A 21,549-nucleotide genomic window follows, 5' to 3' on the forward strand; every position below is an offset into this window, starting at 1 on the left:
TCTTATAATCTCTGTAGAATCCTGGAATTACCCGGTTGACTTTGTGGTGTTACAAACTAAAACAAAGTTGGGGGGTCATCCGTTGATTCTAGGGAGACCTTGGTTGGCTACAGCAGATGCTTTCATCAGCTGTAGATCTGGATCAATGACCATCTCCAATGGACAGGAAACTAAACAGCTTACCCTCTATCCTCATGCTACACCCATGATTAATAATGATAATTCTGTATGGGTAGACTATGAGGATGAGGAGACCCAACCTATACTAACTATTGGACAAGCTTTGACTTTTAAGGACTCCACCGAAGATGAATTAATCAACAGCTTTATTTCTGAACCCTCTTCGGTCAGCCCTGAAACATATAATCACTTCACTACAATCTTAGAATCTGAATCCCAGCAGAACATGAAAGATGAAAACTTATTTCAGACAGCAGTAGGCAGCCCTTCCAAAAGTACAACAATTGAAATTGAACCTGGTAAAACATTAAATATTAATCCTGATTTGACTAATGATGAAAAACAAAAATTAATAAAGTCAAGAAAATAAAGAGGCATTTGCATGGGACTACACAGACATGAAAGGGATCTCCCCTGAACTATGCACTCACCGTATTTATATTAAGGAGGGGTCCCGGCCAGTCTGTCAACCCCAGCGAAGAATGAACCCCAACCTTAGAGAAATTGTCAAGGAGGAACTTCAAAAACTCTTAAATGCAGGATTTATATACCCCATATCTGATAGTGAGTGGGTTTCCCCACTTGTAATTGTACCAAAGAAAAATGGGAAATGGAGAGTATGTGTGGATTACAGAGCATTGAATAAAGCCACCCAAAAAGACCATTTCCCTTTACCATTTATTGATCAGGTATTGGATAATTTAGCAGGAAAGAAATTATTTTCATTCTTGGATGGGTTTAGTGGATATAATCAGATCAAGATTGCACCCCAGGACCAGGACAAAACCACATTTACTAGCCCATGGGGGACCTTTGCTTACAGAGTACTTCCATTTGGGCTGTGTAACACTCCAGCAACATTTCAAAGAGCGGTAATAGGGATCTTTTCTGATATGTTAAATGATTCATTGGAAATTTTTATGGATGACTTTACTCCCTATGGAGTGACCTTTGAGGATGCACTGCAAAATCTTGAAAAAGTACTTAAGCGGTGTATAGAAGCACACCTTGCTTTAAGCACTGAAAAGTGCCATATGATGATGAATCAGGGTATTGTATTGGGTCACTTTGTTTCATTTTTAGGGATTCAAGTCGATCCAGCTAAAATACAGGTAATTCAGAACCTCCCTATCCCAAAAACACAAACTGATGTAAGAAGCTTTCTTGGACATGCCGGATATTATAGAAGATTCATTAAGGATTTTTCCAAAATAGCTTCTCCTCTACTTGTGTTGTTAATGAAAAATGCTGAATTTAAGTGGACTGATGATTGTGAAAATTCATTTAATAAACTTAAACATCAGTTGTCCGCAGCTCCTATTTTGATAGGACCTCATTGGGAATTACCCTTTCATATCTCCTCTGATGCCTCAGACATAGCAATTGGAGCTGTCCTGGGTCAGGAAGAAAACAGTCTCCCATATGCCATCTATTTTATCAGCAAGAACATGACACCAGCTGAGCTAAATTACACAGTTACCGAGAAGGAATTTCTGGCAGTTATTTATGCTATTAACAAATTTAGACACTATATTACTGGCTACACTACCTTTGTGCATACTGATCACTCAGCCATTAAATATTTAATGAATAAATCAGTTACAAATGCCCGAGTCACCAGATGGCTATTACTATTGCAGGAATTTGACATCACAATTGTAGATAGGCCAGGTAAAGAAAATGTAGTTGTTGATTTCCTTTCTCGTTTAAAAACTGATGAAAATGCTCCAGTAGATGATTCTTTTCCTGATGAGTATTTATTTGCAGTCTCTGCTCACTCACCTTGGTATGCAGACATTGCCAATTATCTAGTTGCAGGAAAATTACCATCACACCTATCACACAGGGAAAGAAGAAAGATCATCCAGCAAAGTGCTAGGTACAGCTGGATAAGCGGGTGTCTGTTCCACACAGGAATAGATCAAGAAATCCGGAGATGCGTTGGGGAAGACGAGATTTATGATATACTGAAAGATTGTCACGATGGTCCTTGTGGAGGACATTTTGCAGATAAAAGGACAGCTCACAAGGTACTTAGAATGGGTTATTACTGGCCATCACTTTTTAAAGATGCTAGAAAATATGTGAAGGCTTGTGACAGCTGTCAAAGAATGGGCCAGCCCAACCATAGGGATGAGATGCCACTTAATCCCCAGGTAACTCTTGAACCTTTTGAGAAATGGGCATTAGATTTCGTAGGTCCCATTAATCCTCCATCTAATCAAAGAGTTTATATTTTAGTATGCACAGATTACATGACTAAATGGGTAGAGGCCAAAGCACTCATTAAAGCTAATGAAGAAGCAGTACTAACATTCTTATTTGAAGAAATCTTTGTTAGATTTGGACTACCCAGAGAATTAGTCACTGATGGAGGACCTCCTTTCAATTCTCATGGCTTCAAAGATACGCAACAAAAATATCATATCAAGCATAAAATGACCACACCATACCACCCCCAAGCAAATGGGCAGGTGGAAAGTACCAACAAGGTCATAGAAGCTATATTAACAAAAACGATAAAGGAGAATAGAAGGGATTGGTTTCAGAGGTTGCCCGAGGCTCTATGGGCCTATAGAACCACTTGGAGGAATACAACAGGCTTTTCACCCTATGAATTAGTTTTTGGAAAGAATGCTATTTTTCCTGTAGAGTTTGAGATTAAAACCTTAAGAACTGCCTTAGCTGTTAACCTTGATTTAACTGATGCACAGACAGCCAGGTTGCAGCAACTGTAGGAATTGGATGAGAAAAGACTGGATGCCGTCCATCAAACAACTATGATATAGCAACAAAGAAGCAGATGGCATGACAGAACCATCAAGCAAAAGCAGTTCCAGAAACGTAACTGGGCTCTACTTTATGATTCACGTTTCAAGAATTTTCAAGGGAAGCTGAGAACAAGATGGTTAGGGCCGTACGAAGTGGATACTGTTTTCCCAAATGGAACAGTTAAACTTTTAACAATTGATGGAAGCAGAACACCACTGTTAGTAAATGGATACCGACTTCGGTTATATCAGCGGACGGTTTCCAAAGAGGATTTTAAAGCCACTTGCATGGCAATAAAACAGTATTCTTTTCCAGGGGAACTTGCTGTCCCTCAAAGCACTTGAGTTTCTATTATTTATGTAATTTTTTTTAGGTTAGATATTCTTTTTTAGAAACTAATAAATCCTGCCAAGGATTGCGATATTACATTTCAGTATTTTGCAGATTTTGGCCCGGGAAGTAGCTGAGAACAAAAGTTTCAAAGGAATTATTTTGTGGACTCGGAACTCCTGTTGCTGCAACACCATTTCCCTGTTGCTGCAACACCATTTCCCCGTTGCTGCAACACCACTCCCGTTGCTGCAACACCATTCCCTGTTACCGCAATATCATTTCCCGTTGCTGCAACACCATTTTCCTGTTGCTGCAACACCACTCCCGTTGCTGTAACACCATTCCTATTGCTCCCGCACAATTCCCGTTTTCACAAACGTCTCACATCATTCCCTGTTGCCACATCAGCAATTTTCCGTGGCTGCAACACCAATCCCGGTGCTACAATATCACTTCCCGATCACGGAATATCTTTCCCAGCAGATTACTTCATGTACGAAAACGCCAGTCTTACCACTTCAGCCCCAAGGAACAAATTTTGATAAAATATACCACTCCTTGTGATGATTACAACACCCTACTATCACTTCCCGTCATTATCATTACCGGTATTCCCATGCTTGTAGATCCGCGGTAATCATTATGATCCAGCACAAGACAAGACAAGACTTTTTGACGCAGCAATCAAAAAGGTAAAATACGAAGGTACGCATGATTATGTATGGACATTAAATGATAGATAATGCGGAGAAGTTGATAGGACTATCAAATCATTGTATTTCCAATCATATCGTTGACACGTAGGGGGGGGGATTACCAAAGCAACTCTCATAATGACATACCACGCCAACTACCGCCACCCTTAATTCTCCCGGTAATATGTAAAAGCCACCCTATCACAGCATGTTACCATTTGCGACGTTCTACTCTGAACTGAAATTGGAAGCTCGGCTCTGAACTCTGAAAGTTACTGAAGCAACAGCTATGGGAGGAACCCTCATTACTCATGAGCCTGGCTCGACAACAGTCCTTGAACTCTTTCCGGAGATTTATCAAATTTTCTTGCAAGCGGGTTGGATAGAGTACTTCAGGAGACTTCCGGACTTTGACAAGCAGCAAGTCCTTGAATTCGCATGCAATTTAACAGAAGGATTCTCGGTCGTCCAGGGAATTCAAGTTCCAGTCACAGAGGAAATCATAGCCGAAGTTACCGGGCTACCAGCTAATGGCACACGGTGGTTCAGCAGAAAGCACCTGATTCTTAATGCGCAGCAGGATTTTCTCCGACCAGGCGAGCACGTAGAGACCAAAGGCAGAGGCGTAGCACTTCGGTCGTTACCTCAACCGTGGCCGAAAGTCGCTGAATTTGTCAAGCAATATCTGACGTGCGAAGGCCGCTACCAGGTAATTTACCAGCACGACTTTGTCCTGTTAAATCATCTAAGAAATGGTCAGTTAATAAACATGCCATATTATCTATTGGGTTGTCTCCAAAATATGTCACGATATGCTGTGAAAGCGAAGCATCCACTAGTTTCCTTAAAACACCACCGCTTAGCCCAATTACTGATTAATAGAGCCCTCGCTCTAAATAACCCTTCACCGCCCATTAATATAAAGATCCGTACTCCCACTAGTCCTCAGAACTCCTCTCCTTCACCCTCGGAAGCAGAGATGCAGAGCGTTCATAGCTTCGTGACATCATATTTTAAGGTAGCTGACACACAAGAACCAGCTGCCGACACCCAAGATAATAGTGACCAAGTGGCTGCAACACAAGAAACAGCCACTACTGCAGGTGACACACAAGAACCACCTGTGGGGAATACTGATCAGAATGATGAAACACAACCTCTGCCCCCATTGGAATCTACTGCTCCGCAGGACCAGCCTACCATACCTGCCCTACAGGAAGAAATTGAATTCCTGAAATCTCAGATTCAGGACTATCAGGAGGAAATAATAAGGGTTAAGGAAGCATATCAGAAGGAATTCAGCTTGCATGTTTTAGCAAGAGTAGCATCTGCAGCAGAAAAAAGTAAGGATAATGAATATGTGTGCACCAATTGTGGTGAAATATACACTCAGGCAGGATATAAGGTAGTGGCAGAGCCAATGAAGGAAGCGTCTGATGTTGTTGATGAAACGAAAGAGCCTGCTATTATACAGACGGAAATGCCACAATCTTCTGCTGAAATAAAAGAACCTGTTGTCACACAAGAACCAACAGGTACTCCAGAAGAAGTGCAGACAGAAGAACCTGTTGTCACACAAGAACCAACAGGCTCTTTAGAGAAGATGCGGGACCAAACTGAAGGACTTACTGACACACAAGAACCAGTAAGTTCCCCAGAAACTGCACAAAACAAAGCTGAAGGGCTTACTGACACACAAGAACCAGTAAGTTCCCCAGAAACGGCACAGGTCCGAACAGAAGAACTTACTGCTACACGAGAACCAGTAAGTTCTCCAGAGATTGCGCAGGAACAAGCAGAAGGGCTTGCTGACACACAAGAACCAGCAAGTTCCCCAGAAATTATGCAGGAAGAAATAAGGAATGAGAAAGAGGAAAACACAAACTCACCTCGGCCTACCCATTTTACTATGGAAGAAGTAGTTGCACAAGAAAATCAGGAAAAAGGTATGGACTCACCCCGGCCTACCCAAACTGTTATGGAGGAAAAAGAAATAGTTTCAGGAGAAAATGAAGAAAAATCAGACTCACCCAGCTCTATTCAAATTGCCAAGGAAGCAGAAAAAGAAGAAGAAAATCAGGAAAAAGAAGAAGAAGAAAATCAGGAAGCAGAAAAAGAAGAAGAAAATCAGGAAGAAGAAAAAGAAGAAGAAAATCAGGAAAAAGAAGAAGAAGAAGAAGGAAATGAGGAAAAAGGCACAGACTCACCCCGGCCCACCCAAATCACCATGGAACAAAATGAATCAGCACAACAGGAAGAGGAGACACTAACCAGAAATGAAGAAAAAGATGTTGGATCATCCCAGACTATTCCTACAGAGCAGGTTATCCTTGTGGATGCCTTTACACAGACAGAGCTTCCCTCCGTTACTGATGTATGCACAGAAACAAATAGCTTTGAAACATTGAAGGGACAGTGGTGGAGGGAATATGAGCAGTCGCAAGGCAAGGCATTCGAGCAGCAAAAAGGGATCTGGTTTAGTCACGCATACAAGAACTGGGAAGCACTGGAACAGTGCAGAGCCCAGTACAAGGAGATCAAAGAACTAAAAGCCAGATTAACCCAGATGTTTGAATTGTTTCAAAGACTACTTGCCACAAGGAAACCTTCTTTTAATTATGCAACATTTCTAAGGGAAAGACTCACATTTTTGCAGATAAAGGCTGTCAAAGAAGGTAGACCTCATCAGGTAGTCACGTCAGAACAGTTTATGCAAACCTTTGAAGAGGCACCTAAAAACGATCAACATTTGTTATGCGAGCTCTATCTCCATAACGAAGCCATGTCCGAGGAAAGAAATATGAACATGATACCTGTAGTCGGCGACATACAGTTGAGAGCCTTTATCTCCTTTTTAGCTAATCAACTTACATGGTAGAACGCCTTTGTTTTAGCTCAGCATAATGAACAGAATTGTCTTCTGTGGATTAGAGCTTAACCGCAGAACGCAGCCACCTTTATTGCATAACACCTGAGCATGGTAAGTGATCCTGAAATGAAGGACCATGTTAAGCAACTGCAAACAATGGTCCTGAAAGACTGTCAGCATTATGTAAAGACCAAGGCATCCTTGGCTGTCAAAGCAAACAAACTGTTTTGGGAAAACTGCCCCAAGGAGAGGCAGGAATACCACCCTTATAATCCACCTAATCTGCAGGTGGCACTCTCAAGGGTATCTCATTATGTTAATTGCATGCAGCACTGTGCTGAGAATTGGATGGGTTACAGATTTAGATTTCCACTTTTATGGCTGTCTGGTGAACAATACAAAGGACAATTTGGATTGTCCAGCAGGGAAGAAGCAGCAGCATGGAGGCAGATACAGACTGCCTGTGGATTCAGAAAGAAGTTTGATGCCACTGCCTATAACTATTGTCTCAGTAATCTACATTGTTCATCCCAGTACTCCGACTCAGACTCAGAGTAGGCATTGCATGGGGACATGCAATATCTTCAGTTGGGGGGGATGTTAGGACTCAGAATTGACCTATTTTGACCTCATATTTTTGCCTTAATGTTATCCTTTTCAGTCATAAGTTGTAAACTTTGAGTACATGATGACTTAATCACCCAAGGTATGAAGTAACTTTCCGCATATCTATATGTTTAATTGTTCATTGCATATTCGTGAGTATCTTTATATTTATCTTGGAAAAGCTGATTAAATTGTCAAGTAATTGTCTTAAGCCTGCAGGAATTATAAGTTATAGTTGCTGTGACACCAGAAACAGCAACTACGCAGTTGCTGCAACACTAGAAACAACAACTACGCAGTTGCTGCAACACCAGAAGCAGCAACTACGCAGTTGCTATAGTCAGCAACAGCAACCATCTAAAGCAGGCTATTTTGCAACAGCTGGAAATAACAACCGGCTACTATCTGAAGAACGCTGACGCGGCACGATCTACAACTATCTAAAGCAGGTAGAACACAGTTACCACTGCTTAAATTAGGACAGCATGGGGAAACGGCAAAGGAATGTGAAGATCCCAAGAAGATGGTCGAAGACAGTTACCAGCTGTGTAACAGCCAGAACTTAAGAAAGAATATGTTGTTATACTGTTGTAACAGCAATCTGTAACTTTTATTTTTGATCAAATGAGTTAACTGAATGAACTGTAATGATCTATTGTAATAGATGTCTCCTCTATAAAGAGGAGACATCTACATTAGAAGGGGGTTAATGTGTAATCTGTAAGAGAGATTTTGAGAGACATCAGCAACTCTGAACTTTATTGTACTTGAATCTTTTGGCAGATGAATAAAGAATCGTTCTGAGCATTTAATCTCATCTTCGTGTTCTGGGGAATCTTGTGAGAGGGACTGGGCCCACCTTCCTCACAAGATTCACCCATTTACTTTTCTGTTAAAGTGTGTAAGTGTGTGATAGTTTCTTTCCGCTGGTACTCTGTTTGGATTCTGTAGCATTACCTCTGGTATTTCCGCTTTGCTAGTACTCTGTTTCATTCATTGTTTGAAGTTGTGCAAGGATATTTCACCGGTGAATTTGAGTGCAGTGTGTGTTAGCAATCTGATTATAGAGGCAGGTGCTGAATGTCCTCACCTGGAGGATAGGGTCCTGATCCTCTGCCAACAGAGCATCCTTCATTTCGCTTTTCAGATTTGTAATCTTAATTAATTACTCTCATTTTATCAGTACAATGACAACTTAGCGTAAGGATTACATATACTACAGCTTTTTAATGCTTTTAGGAGTAAGTACATACAGTACGCGGTAGCCTTTGCAATAAAAAGACTTTCCCAGGTTGACAATTAATGTGGTACTTGAATGTTTAATCAATAAACAATTCAACTAGCCAACAGTCTACAAAATTCCATCCTTATATAGATGGACAGAGAGAAGTAGTCAACAATATTTTGGTTCAAATTTTTAGGGCTTACAATTAGAATCATCAGAAGACCTGGAATGAAATTATGGTATATATACAACACTCTTATAAAAGAGAAGTCCACACCTCTATTGGTAAGTCCCCAATTGAAACTTGTTTTGGATATTTTCCACCTTAACCTTTGGATATTACATATGGGAAACAAGGAGGAGTGAGGGGGTACCTTATAGGGGATGTCTGACAATGGAAAAAATTATGGAGAAGATCATGAAAATCCATATATAGGTACATGAGACACTGCAGAAGTCATAGGAAACATACAAGCTAGGCGTGATCATCACAAAACATAGAATTAATTCAAGTTGGGAGACAAAATATTCTTACAATTGAATAAGGAGAGGTTATAGGGTCCTAAAAACAAAATCAAGACTCTACTTTATGGTCCCTTTGAGATATTGTAAAAGTTGGGAGATAACGCCTATAAACTTAGTCTTCCTCTATGCATGCAGATTCACTTAGTTGTGTTTGTAGATAATTTGAAACTCTATGAACCTTCCATGCTAGATCATGAAGAGGAAAAGGTCCTACCATTAGTAGAGGATTTGGCTCCAGATGCTTAGGAAGAGTTTGTTAAAAACCAGGATAATACTAAGAGGGGGGTGAATCAATATTATGCAAATATTAACAATATTTTTAATATTATTTGTATTTTCACTAATCCATTACAACACAACACCATAAATCAAATAACATACACACATGATACATAGATGTTTACATGGAAACCAATAAAGGGAGAAAATATAAATCTTCTATTTGTTGTTTATGAAAATGCAAGCTCCAACTTGCTATTACATCAAATTCATTGTCACCAACTAGAAAGAGAAACCTATCCTCTAATTTGAAAGCACCCACTTACTGGAAGCACCAAATTCCAAAATTTGCAGGCATAAACCTATTGAGCTCAATTGATCCCCCTTTCATTGGTTTTCATACTTAGACCTACAGGCACATTTTACTCAGTTTAATCTACAATTTTTTCTCACTTTGTCTCTCAAACAACTAGATATTCTTGAATTCTTCTCTCATGCACAGTTCCTCATTACTACACTCACACAACTGAAACAAATATGTTCTTCTTCTCACAAAACAACTTCAAATTTTCTCTTTAACTTCCTTACAAGATAAATTTTTCTTCGTCAACTATCTTCCTCACTCTATCTCAATTAATCATTAGAATAACCAATATTGTCATATTTTTCTTCTTTTTTCTTTTATAGGCTCAACCCTTCAAATACCATGGGAAATAATCCAAGGTTTTATCCATGGGAATTCTCCATGGCTATATCAATTATTCAAATTGATTGATTGTAACAATAATTCAAATCCTATTATAGTAAAACCTGTCATTGGTGTGGATTTTTTATAGCTCCTTTTCTTTAACATTTTTCTTCATGTATCCACAAGTTGGAAGTTTTGCCTAATATCTTATGTGCTTATCATTATGTTGGGTTATTTTCCTTTTCTACATACATTTCTACAACCATAGCCCGATGGCTAATGCCTGATATGATTTATCCTTGAACCACTCAATTTGTAGTCCCCTATGAGTTGGGGCAAGAGCGTGGTCCTAAATCCCACTCACTGCTCCTTTAGTTTTGTTTTTGTTATTTATCACTCTAAAATTTAAAGGCTGATAGGCTTCGGAGTGCTTGTATGTCTAACTCCCACAACCAAGGGTTGTGAGCTTACCTTGTTTTTCACTGCTCTCTGCTGGGCTTAGTTAATCTAGTTCTCTAAGGCCTTGATGGTTGTTAGGTTGATAAACACATCACTTACTACCTGTCATCCACATTGACTAACTGTTGACTGTCATGTGGAAAATCTTCCACCTCATGCTTGTCATAAGTATTAGTTTAGGTTTTTATAAAATTTAATTGCGCTTTGAGTGCATGGTTCCTTGCTATCCCAATATGGGACCCACATGCCCATGTCACCTGCCACTTTACTTTCCATTTCATTTTCTACAACCAATTAGGATTTTCCATCTATGCTTCTTCAACATCTTGTTGACGTCATCATGCCACATGTCATCCTCTGGGTGGTGCCACATGTCACCTAAAATAAGCCCATTTGGCCACCAAAAAGCACCAAAAATGAGTGACATGTATCAACCTTTTTTATCGCCATGTGTACATTGCACATCATCCCTATTAAATCACCTGCCATGTCAACACTAATTGGGTTATCACCTATTATTCTACCTAGCATCTTGAATACTATGCCAATACTCGCTACCTATTTCTTATAACTCATTGATAATGTGTGCACCCAAATTGGCTTAGTGGGCCAACAAACACCTAGGTGTTTTATCCTGACACCTTAGGACCAAGGGTTGGGACTAGGGGCCTATCGATCACTACTCATCATTGTTCATGGCAATACATAAACACAAGTTTGGATTGGGTTGTTTAGTAGGCACTTGGGCATTTCTTTCTAGCCCCTTGCATCTAGGGGTTATGACCCGAGGCTTGCCACCTTGTCACCTATCACTCACGTTAAATAATAGAAATATTACAAGGATGCAGATACATTTTAAATGGGATCAATGATTGTAATCCATCTTGTCACCCCGGTCCATCTAACATTTAACAAAGGGGGCATAGGGGTTCTAGGATTTTTCACATATGCAACTAACTCACTACCACTTCTCCCAAGTGCACCACATGAATCTATCAGTTTCTCAAATCAAACAACCATAATAGTGCTTTAAGGCCACCCAAATTTTATGATGTTTGATGGGTGGGGTGTTCGATATTTGGCATATGCAGAACCATTTTCAACTAGAACCTTGTTTAAACTACCAAACTTGAAACCTAATTTTCTTTGTGATCCTTGAGAGTTAGATAAAGTGCCATATTTCGTTGGAAAGGTCTCTGACATGAATATCCAACTGAAGACTTAGTTTTCTCATAGTATTTACAGAATTAAATAAGAAATTCCTTCAAATATATCACCTTCATCCTTGACCTCAGGCTAAGAAACAATGCATCTATGATAACACACTTACCAAGCTCCCCCTAAACTTGACACTTGACATCAATGACAATTTTTTTAACAATATCCCCCTTTGGAATCGATGGAAATACCACCAAACTTTACTTGTAATTAATGAAAACACCACAACTTGAAAACCCCCCTTGTCATACTGGAAAAACGTTTGTTATTTTCTCACGCTGCCTCCCCCCCCCACCCACCATGTTTCCAATGATTGAACAATCTTCATCATTAATATCTACATTTTTTACACATTATTCTCCCCATTTAGCATCAAAGGAAAAATGGTTTAGGTATCCCCATGTGAGTAATCTCTCCTTAAATTGTATGAGTAGTTTATTATTTTGTGGCTAATATGATATTCTTGTGAACTTATCTGATGTTCTCTTAATATATCATCTTGACTTGGTACCAAGATTTCCTTGGAAAGGTTGTAGAAATTCCTTGTAGATTCAAACTGCTTATGTAATTTTCTAAAACAAAATACTTGAATCTACCCTACTCATCAACAAAAATAATTAATCGATCGAGAAATCACAAAGTATACAAGAGAAAGAATTCAATCAACACATTACACAGTGATTTCCTAGGGAAATCCACAGCTAAAAGTCCCTACTATATGTATATTGAATTAGTCAAAAAATGTGAGAAGATTACGATGCTTTTCTCAAGCCCGAGCAACCTCTGGACTATCTCTATCTATCTCACAACTTCCTAGACAAGCCTTGGCCAATACTTAACCAATTTTTTTCTTTTCCAAGTCCTATTTCCTTGCGTTGTTTCCTTGGGAATTAGCCCCTATTAATTAGGGAAATTTATCAATTGGAATTGCACAATCCTCATAGTCATTCCTCTGACTGCATGCACCACATGTACAATTTAGATGATTATACAAATGATAGTACACTACCCTTGAACTCCAATCTCAATTGGATAACTCTCAGATCTGACATGCATGAGTTATTTATGAGTGAATCATCAGATAACTGGTTGAAGACATGAAGTAGAACCCCACTGTTATACCTCCTACTAGTTCCTCCATCATTTGGAACTAGTTTAACTGACTTTAACTGAGTTAAACTGAATTAATTAATTACAAATCAAAATAAACTCAACCAAGGATCCTATAAAGTAGGAGACACTCTACATGACTCTAGTTAGACCCTCAACTCGAATTAACTGAGCCAACTAAGTCAAATTAACTTAGTTAACTAGTACAAGTTATCTTGTGATGTGGAATTACAATTTTTCTCCTATTTTAATTCAAGGGAAAATTAAATCAGGATTTTTCTTGTTGAATTTTCAACACCCCCTATCAACAAGAAAGGGATTATCAAATACCCCAATCCTATCTCTATGGAACTCGAGTTTTCCTCTTGACAGTGCCTTAGTAAAGATGTTTGCATCATATTCTTCTGTAGGAATGTACTCTAGCAACATGATTCTCCTCTGCACACAATCTCATAGATGGTGATACAAAATGTCTATGTGCTTGGACTGATCATGAAAAAATGGATTCTCAAAGAGTTTGATACAACTATGATTGTTAGATTAATTCATTGTAGGATCCATATGCTAACCAAATAACCCAACAAGGATCTTCCTCATCCAAATAGCCTCACAAGTTGCTTGACTAGCAACCATGTATTATGCTTCTTTTGAACTGAGTGCAACTAATCTCTGCCTCATGTTGTACCAAGAAACTATTGCCGACCCAATACTAAAGATTTCCCTTAATCTGATCTTCTTGTCTGATGGACTGCCTACCTAATTTGCATCTATGAAGCCTTGCAGCTTCACTTCCTCTATCTATTTGTACCAAAGACCAAACTGAGTGGTGCCTCTAGGGTATCTCAACACATGTTTAGCTACCTTCTAATATAGTTTGGTTAGATTAATGATTTCTTGACTAAGCTGGTTAATTGCAAAACACATGTATGTTCATGTGTTCACCAAGTACATAAGTGAACCCACAAGCTTCCTATAAATAGTAGCCTCCACTACTTCACTGGAAGTAACATCTCCCTTCCTCCAATTTCCTGCTAGAGGAGTCTCCATGGGTTTGTTGCTCTCCATGTGGAGCTTCTTTAGTATCAGATTGGCATACTTGCCCCAATAGACAAACAATTCCCCATCTCCTTTCCATACTTCCAAACCAATGAAATAATGCATGAGTCCTAGGTCCTTCATCTCAAATTCTCTTTTAATATCCTATTTCTGATATTTCACCAGCTTATCATCACCTGTTAAAATTAAATCATCGATATATAATACTATAATCAATAATTTACCTTCAACCATAACATGGTAAAGGTTGGCATCTTCTTCACTTTTGGTGAAGCCCAACCTAGTGAAATAGTTGCCAATCCTAGTGTACCAAACATGAGGTCCTTGTTTTAATCCATACAACACTTGCTTGAGCCTGCACACATGTGACTCTCTGTTAAAGGTCTTAAATCCTTTTGGTTGCTCAATGTACACCTCTTCCTCAATCACTTTGTTGAGGAAGGTTGTCTTCACATCCATGTGATGTATATTCCATCCCATCTGTGTTGAAAGTGCTAGAATAAATCTGATTGAAGAGTACCTTGCAATTGGAGAAAAATTCTCCTTGTAATCAATTCCCTCCACCTAAGAGAACCCCTTGGCCACAAATCTCTCCTTGTGTTTATCGACACTCCCATCTACTGCTTGCTTCACCTTGTAGATCCACCTAGAACCTACCACTAACTTGTTCTCTAACCTTGGGACAACTTCCCAAGCACTATTCCTAATAATGGAGTCATACTCTTCAACCCTGGCATCAACCCATACTGGTTTCTACACTGCTTCCTCGAATGAGGATGGCTCAGTATATACAGTCTCACTCATCAAAGCCATGTAGCCAGTGTACCGATATGGTGACCTCCTCTTCCTGCACTATGATGTGAGTGCCCCCACATTCACTCTCGCATCAAACGTTAATATGTCAGATTCTCTAGTGTGCTTCCTTCCATTTTTGTAAGTATCTGCATGAGTGGGTGCTTCCATTCTCTGCTCCTATGCATGTGGATGCTCCACATCATCCTGATGTTCTTCTTTTGGAGCCAAAAACTCCTCATCTGCATGTAACTGAATCTCCCTCTCAAGGGAACATCTTATGGCCTTCTCTTCATCGAACTTCACATCTCTACGAATAACTATCAACCTGTGAGATGGAAGGTACACCCGCTAGTTGTGAGGTGTATCAGTGTACCCAAAAAATATGCCCAACTCAGCTATGGATTCTAGCTTTTTCCTTGCATCCTTGGTAACATGATAGTTAACTGATGAACCAAATATCCTTAGGTGTGACACATCTATTTTCTTACCTAAAAAATCTTCTTATGATGTACTCATCTCGAGAATCTAATGAGGACTCATGTTCTGCACATATACAGTTGTGTTGCACGCTTCATCCCACAAATGAAATAGTAGGCCCTGATCATGTAACATCACCCGTGCAACTCCCATAATACTTTTTTTCTTCCTTTCATCCACCCCATTCTTTTATGGGTTATGGGGTGCTATTAACTCACGTCAAATTCCTTCTGATCCACAAAATTTCTTTAATTCATTCGACACATATTCTCCACTGTTATCACTCCTAAGAGCCTTCACATTCCTGCCAGTGTCTTTCTTAACAAGTGATTTAAATTCACAAAATTTAGAGAACGTATGATATTTCTTAAGCATGAATAAAATCAAACACTTAGGTGAGAAATGATCTACAAATAACACATAATACTTGTGTTTTGTTGTGGACGCTATCAAGAATGGTCCACACACATCTGGGTGAACTCTTTTAGGGATTGCTTAAGCTTTACTGTCCTTATTATGAAAGGTGGATTTGGTGTGCTTCCCAAATGTACACTGTTTGCATGTATCTAGCTGCTTTAGTGCACCCTTGGGAAGTTATGTAGAATTTGTTGCATGATATTCATGGCTCCATGGTGCAAGTGGACCAATCTTCTATGCCATAATTCATCGTTGTCTTAGCTTCGCACCTTCTCTGCTTTTGTGCTTAATGATACACAATCTTCTACATCTAATTTGTAGAGGTTATTCACTTGAACCCTGATCCTCTTCACTTGTCCCATGGCTATGTGATGAAGGAAATCATTTCCTTTCCTAATTATCACATTGTAGCCACGATCTTCCAACATAACAAATGAAACTAAATTCTTCTTCAAACCTGGAACATACATGATATATTTTAATGTGAGAGGAGAACTAGACTCCCTCTAAAAAGTAATAGTACAGTTATTGGTTGTGTTATACCTTCCATGATCTCCCATCTCGATGTGCATGTGGAGGTCCTTCTCCTCCAAGTCACTGAAAAATTATTTGTTTCCCGTCATATGGAATGAGGCTCCACTATCTAGATACCACACACTACCCATCACCGATGTCACCATGCATGCAATGAAGGTGAAATCTAACTCGAATTTTGAAGCAAGAGCTTCACCTGCCACTCCTCCTCAGGGCTTCTTGTCAGCCTTCTTGTGTGGACACTTTGTTGGATAGTGTCCCAACTCATGACAATGAAAACATTTAATCTTTAACAAGTACTTCATCTTCCCGCCTGTTTTCCTCAAAGATATTCGGAAATAATTAGCAAAGGTAGTTGAAAGTAAAGATGATCCTCCTCTTGACAAAAGGGACATTCAAATTCCTTCTCCTCCCAAGGAAATTGACAAGACTACTTCTGTTTTTAATATTGAGAATGAGATTGCAAAAATTAAAATATCAGTCCCTTTTAATGAAATTCTCAAGGTAGACAAATACAGAAGTAAAATTGTTGAAATGCTTAATTCACAACCAGGAGTGGCTGATATCCTAAATGTACAAGAAGATAATCCTATTATCTGTTTGGGTCCAAGACTTGAGGATGAACAAAATGAAGAATTTCCTCCTTTCTACATAAGCATTACCATTCATGACATGACTCTACATAATGCTATGTTAGATTCGGGGGCATCACATAATCTCATGCCTAAAGTAATCATGGAAAGACTGGGGTTAGAGGTTACTAGGCCATATAAGGATTTATTTTCCTTTGATTCAAAGAGAGTCCATTGTATTGGTTTGATAAAAGATGTTGTCGTGGGGCTTACACAAATTCCAACAAAAACAACTGTTATGGACATTGTTGTTGCAGACATTCCACCGAAGTTTGGAATGCTTCTTTCAAGGTCATGGGCAGCAAAAATCAAGGGCACAATGCAGATGGATCTTACATATGCTACCATTCCAGTGTTTGGTGAACAAAGGAGGTTGTACCGCGAAACAAGGATGGCCTACATGGTGAGCAGCAAAGAAAAGCCTCAGAATTTTCCTATTTACTCATGTGATACTGGTCTTGGTTCAGCTATCCTTTTCAATGAATCAGTTGGGAGAGAATTAGAAGATAAACCTGCAGAAAATCAGAGTCAAGAAGGACAGCAAGGAGATGAAAAGGACATCAATGGCTGTTGGTCATTGTACTTTGATGGATCAGCAGGAAAAGAAGGGGCAAGAGCTGGCATTTGGATCACTAGTCCAACTGAAGAAAGTAAGTTTCTCTCATACAAATTGAACTTTGATTGTACCAACAATATGGCTGAGTACGAATCTCTAGTTTTAGGTTTGGAAGCCTTGATAAAGTTGAAAGCCAAAAATATTGCTGTGTGTGGAGATTCTGAATTGGTAATTAAACAAATAGAAGGTTCATATCAAACCAAGGATGCAAGAATGAGAGCATACAGAAATTTAGTGTTGGAGATGCTAGAAAAATTTCAAACCTACTCATTTAGCATCAAAACTAGAGACCAAAACTCTATTGCAGACTCTCTTGCTGTTTCAGCCAGCCTATTCATCATTCCTAAGCACTTTTCTGATGGTTATGAAGTGGAGGTTCGCCATAGACCAGTCATACCGGATAATATCATAAATTGGCAAGTTTTTGAGGATGATCAGCATGTAAGGAATTTCATTGAATTAAAAGAAGAGTTTGAGCACAATCAGATAGATCAGCAGAACATGTTAATAGAGTCAAAAGAAAGTTCTGAAGTCTTACAGTTACAAAACAATTTAATCCCTAAAGGCCTCATTCCTTTGGAAAAATTATTTGATCAAAATGATGTGTTCAAAGCACCAAGATTGCAAGCTAATGAGGAGGAAGTAGAAAACTGTAATTTAGGTGACTCAGTTGTGCCTAAAATAGTCAAGATTTCAAAGTTCCTTTCAGCTGATATGAAGACCAAATATGTTGAAATGATGAAAAAATTCATTGATGTTTTTGCATGGAGCTATGCTGATTTGAAACAATATGATTCTTCAATCATACAACATACCATCCCTATTAAGCAGAATGAGAAACCTTTTAAGCAGAAGCTAAGAAGGATTAATCCTCTTCTAATGCCACTGATTGAAAAAGAAGTGAAAAATCTTTTTGATGCCAAAATTATTGTTCCAATCAGATTCTCAAATTGGCTTGCTAACTTGGTACCAGTCAGGAAAAAGAATGGGGAGATTAGAATTTGTATAGACTTCAGGAACTTAAACAAAGCTTCATTGAAAGATAATTACCCTCTCCCCAAAATGGATTTCATTCTGCAAAACATTGTTGGTTCACGAAGGATGTCTATGCTTGATGGCTTCTCGGGGTACAAACAGATCCTTGTTCACCCAGATGATCAGGAGAAGACAGCTTTCACTACACCATGGGGAACATTCATGTATGCAAAAATGCCCTTTGGCCTCATGAATGCAGGAGCAACTTTCCAGAGAGCAATGGATATCGCTTTTGCTGAAGAAAAGGACAAATCAGTGGTGGTTTATCTTGATGATATCACAGTTTTTTCAAAGAAGGAAGAAGACCACTTAAAGCACCTTGAAAGGGTCCTACTGAAGTGTAGGAGGTTTGGTATTTCCCTGAACCCAATCAAAAGTATTTTTGCTTTAACTTCTGGCAAACTGCTTGGACATATTATTTCTGAAGAGGGAATTAGGATTGATCCTAATAGAGTCAGTGCAATTCAAAAGCTAGATTTACCAAGGAATAAGAAGGAGATTCAATCTTTTCTTGGGAAAGTTAACTTTGTTAGAAGATTCATTCCTAACTTTGCTGAAGTGGTTAAGAACATAACAAAGATGTTAAAGAAAGGAGCAGATTTTAAATGGACAGCTAGGTTTGAAAATGTTATCTCAAAATCAAGCCCTGGAAGGCTGCAGACCAGGAAGACTTCAAGTAACTATTTCAAACCTACTTTAGGCTAAGGCTTAGCCTCCTCAACCTGAGAGGGCTCTCTCTAGATGGGTTAATGATTTTGATTAAGATAAGATGGCTAAATCTTGTGAAACAACTGTAACAAATATGAATGCTGGAAACATACTAAACAACTATCCATTGGGCCTATGGAGTCAACAACACTTCAATACAACAAAGATCTTGACCTTACATGGAAGTCAGGGCATTCAACATTTGAATATTCAGAATATATTCTCATAAGGAACCACACAGTTTATAGATGCATACAGGAAATCAGAGCACATTCAGTGAATTCTGAGTGATTATACATCCATACCACTGTAAACAAAACTAAGAAGAAGACAACATCACACATTCTGAATATAGAAAAATCCTTCATGAATCCTGAGAAGTAAAACCAAAATCATATTACTGAAAGTGAGTCTTTACATAAGCCAAATACAAGCTTTGTTCATAAAATTTCCAACCCTGATTACATTGCTGTTTCAACTATATATAGAGCTCTTCCACCTAACTGAGGTTCCTCCTCCAGCGTGAGGGGAACTCCAATTCTGCCTATGATGACACCTACTAACACTTTAACTAACTAATAATTACAACTGACTACTAATTGACAGCTCTGGAATCCTAAAACAATTAAGATTCTAATTCTACTAGATCTTCTAGACTTCTAAATCAAATAGGACTCTAATTCCATAACAGCCTTGGTCTACAATCATTTTCGTTCTCTGACATCTGGTTCCCTTCTGGCGGTGGCTGTGATGGACCTTTAATGCTTCATGTTGCTCTTCGATATCACATGTTTTCCAATGCCCTGAAACATAGGAAACTGCCCTTGTTTTTATGCCTTTGTTTTCCTCAAAGATATTCGGAAATAATTAGCCATGTTCTTTATCCTTTAATTACCCAAAATGGAGCAGACTGTCATGTCCTTGATGTGCTGTAAGCCTTTCACTGTTCCAAATATAACTGTATGAATCTGGCTACAAGAACATCATTCAGAACTGAACCCTGCCCTAGAAGCATGCCATTTGGTGTAATATTGAAGTCATTTGTAGCTCGAGTGACAACTCGAAGGTACTCAGATATGTTATTGAAATAGCCCTGGAAATAAGAGTCTCTTGGAAGTATCACTTGTTGCTCTAAACCTGGTTGAAGCCTTGTAGTTAATGCAATGCTTGCAAAAGCAAAACCACTGAACACCAATAGGACTGCAACTTTCACTGCTGGTATGCTTAATACAGGTGCATGGATATTCTTCATGTACTGCACCAAAAGGCCAGGTTTTTGGTGCCTCCTGCCCAAATTATCATGTTCAAGTTCAGTTGTTGATGGACTGACTCTAATACAAGGAAAACAATCAACTCTGTTTCCTTCTGTTCTTATCAAATCAAATGTCATAAGAGAAACAAATGCAGTCACTTGCAGTAAGAAGTCCACTAACACCGCAAGCACTAGAAATGGAATAACTTCAACAATAATTAAAGTGGACTTCACTCCAAGTGCACTGAATAGCCCAATAGATCCAAGTATCGAAAGGACAACAACAAGAACCCCTGACAAACCAAGTAACACCTTCAATGAAACATAAAGAGGTGAAAAGTGTGGTGAAATATCACCCAGTGTCACTGATATGTAGGCAAACATGACAATGTAGCTGATCAATATGGTTACAACATCAGCAGTGCTCTCCCTCTTAAGTTCTTCCTGCACAGAACTTTCTGCAGAAAATGCAAGAGTAAGATTGTGCAACTTTGCCATTGGAATAAGCTCTTCTTTCACTAAATGAATGAAAGAATTCTCCCATGCTAACGCTTTTCCATTTTCATGTCCTGTCTTGTCCACAGCATTATTAAAAGGATATGTGATAACAAATGCAGTAGCCTGTGAATAGTTGCTTTCCTTGTAACCCCCTAATATTGTGCTTGGGTCAACAGGAGCATGATATGAACTCAAGCATGGCTCCGAAGATGTGTAATGCTCAAAGCAAAACAACACATGTGAAGACCCTTCATAATCATCAAACAGTTCTGGTTTCATTTTGTAGTATTGTAAAACATTTTGACTAGCACACTCCTTACCAACCGGCTTTATGCAGATATCCTTTAGAGATACCAATGATCCAGAGTAGTTTCCTTGAATTCTATCCACCTTTTTCTGCATTTCAAATAATAACTTGATGTTCTTCTCTGTCACAATACTTGGAGCTGGATTATCTTCTGAAAGAGGAATAGTAGCCAAGATAAGCTGTTCTATTCTATAAAAATTTCATTGCATCTTTTTAAAGATGTCACACCATGTGCACCACGATTTATACTATCTTGTACAGCAGAAGCAATACAAATTTCATCTTTCAAAACCCACTTTACCCTCTTAACACGCCGCTTTACT

At 38.9% G+C, this 21,549-nt stretch overlaps 1 protein-coding gene across 1 annotated transcript; it reads right to left on the minus strand.

Moving 5' to 3' along the window:
- Window positions 1–20,109: 20,109 nt before the first annotated feature.
- Window positions 20,110–21,417, minus strand: LOC149230646 (uncharacterized; the record flags this gene model as incomplete). The annotated part of the gene is made up of 1 exon (XM_089381376.1): window positions 20,110–21,417. A coding segment is annotated over one exon (1,308 nt), but the record flags the coding sequence as incomplete, so codon positions are not given.
- Window positions 21,418–21,549: the final 132 nt, after the last annotated feature.

Source organism: Pinus tabuliformis, chromosome J (genome assembly GCF_031772625.1).
Source record: "Pinus tabuliformis cultivar Carrire ecotype Pingquan chromosome J, CPIR1, whole genome shotgun sequence".
In the NCBI taxonomy this organism is placed as follows: domain Eukaryota; kingdom Viridiplantae; phylum Streptophyta; class Pinopsida; order Pinales; family Pinaceae; genus Pinus; species Pinus tabuliformis.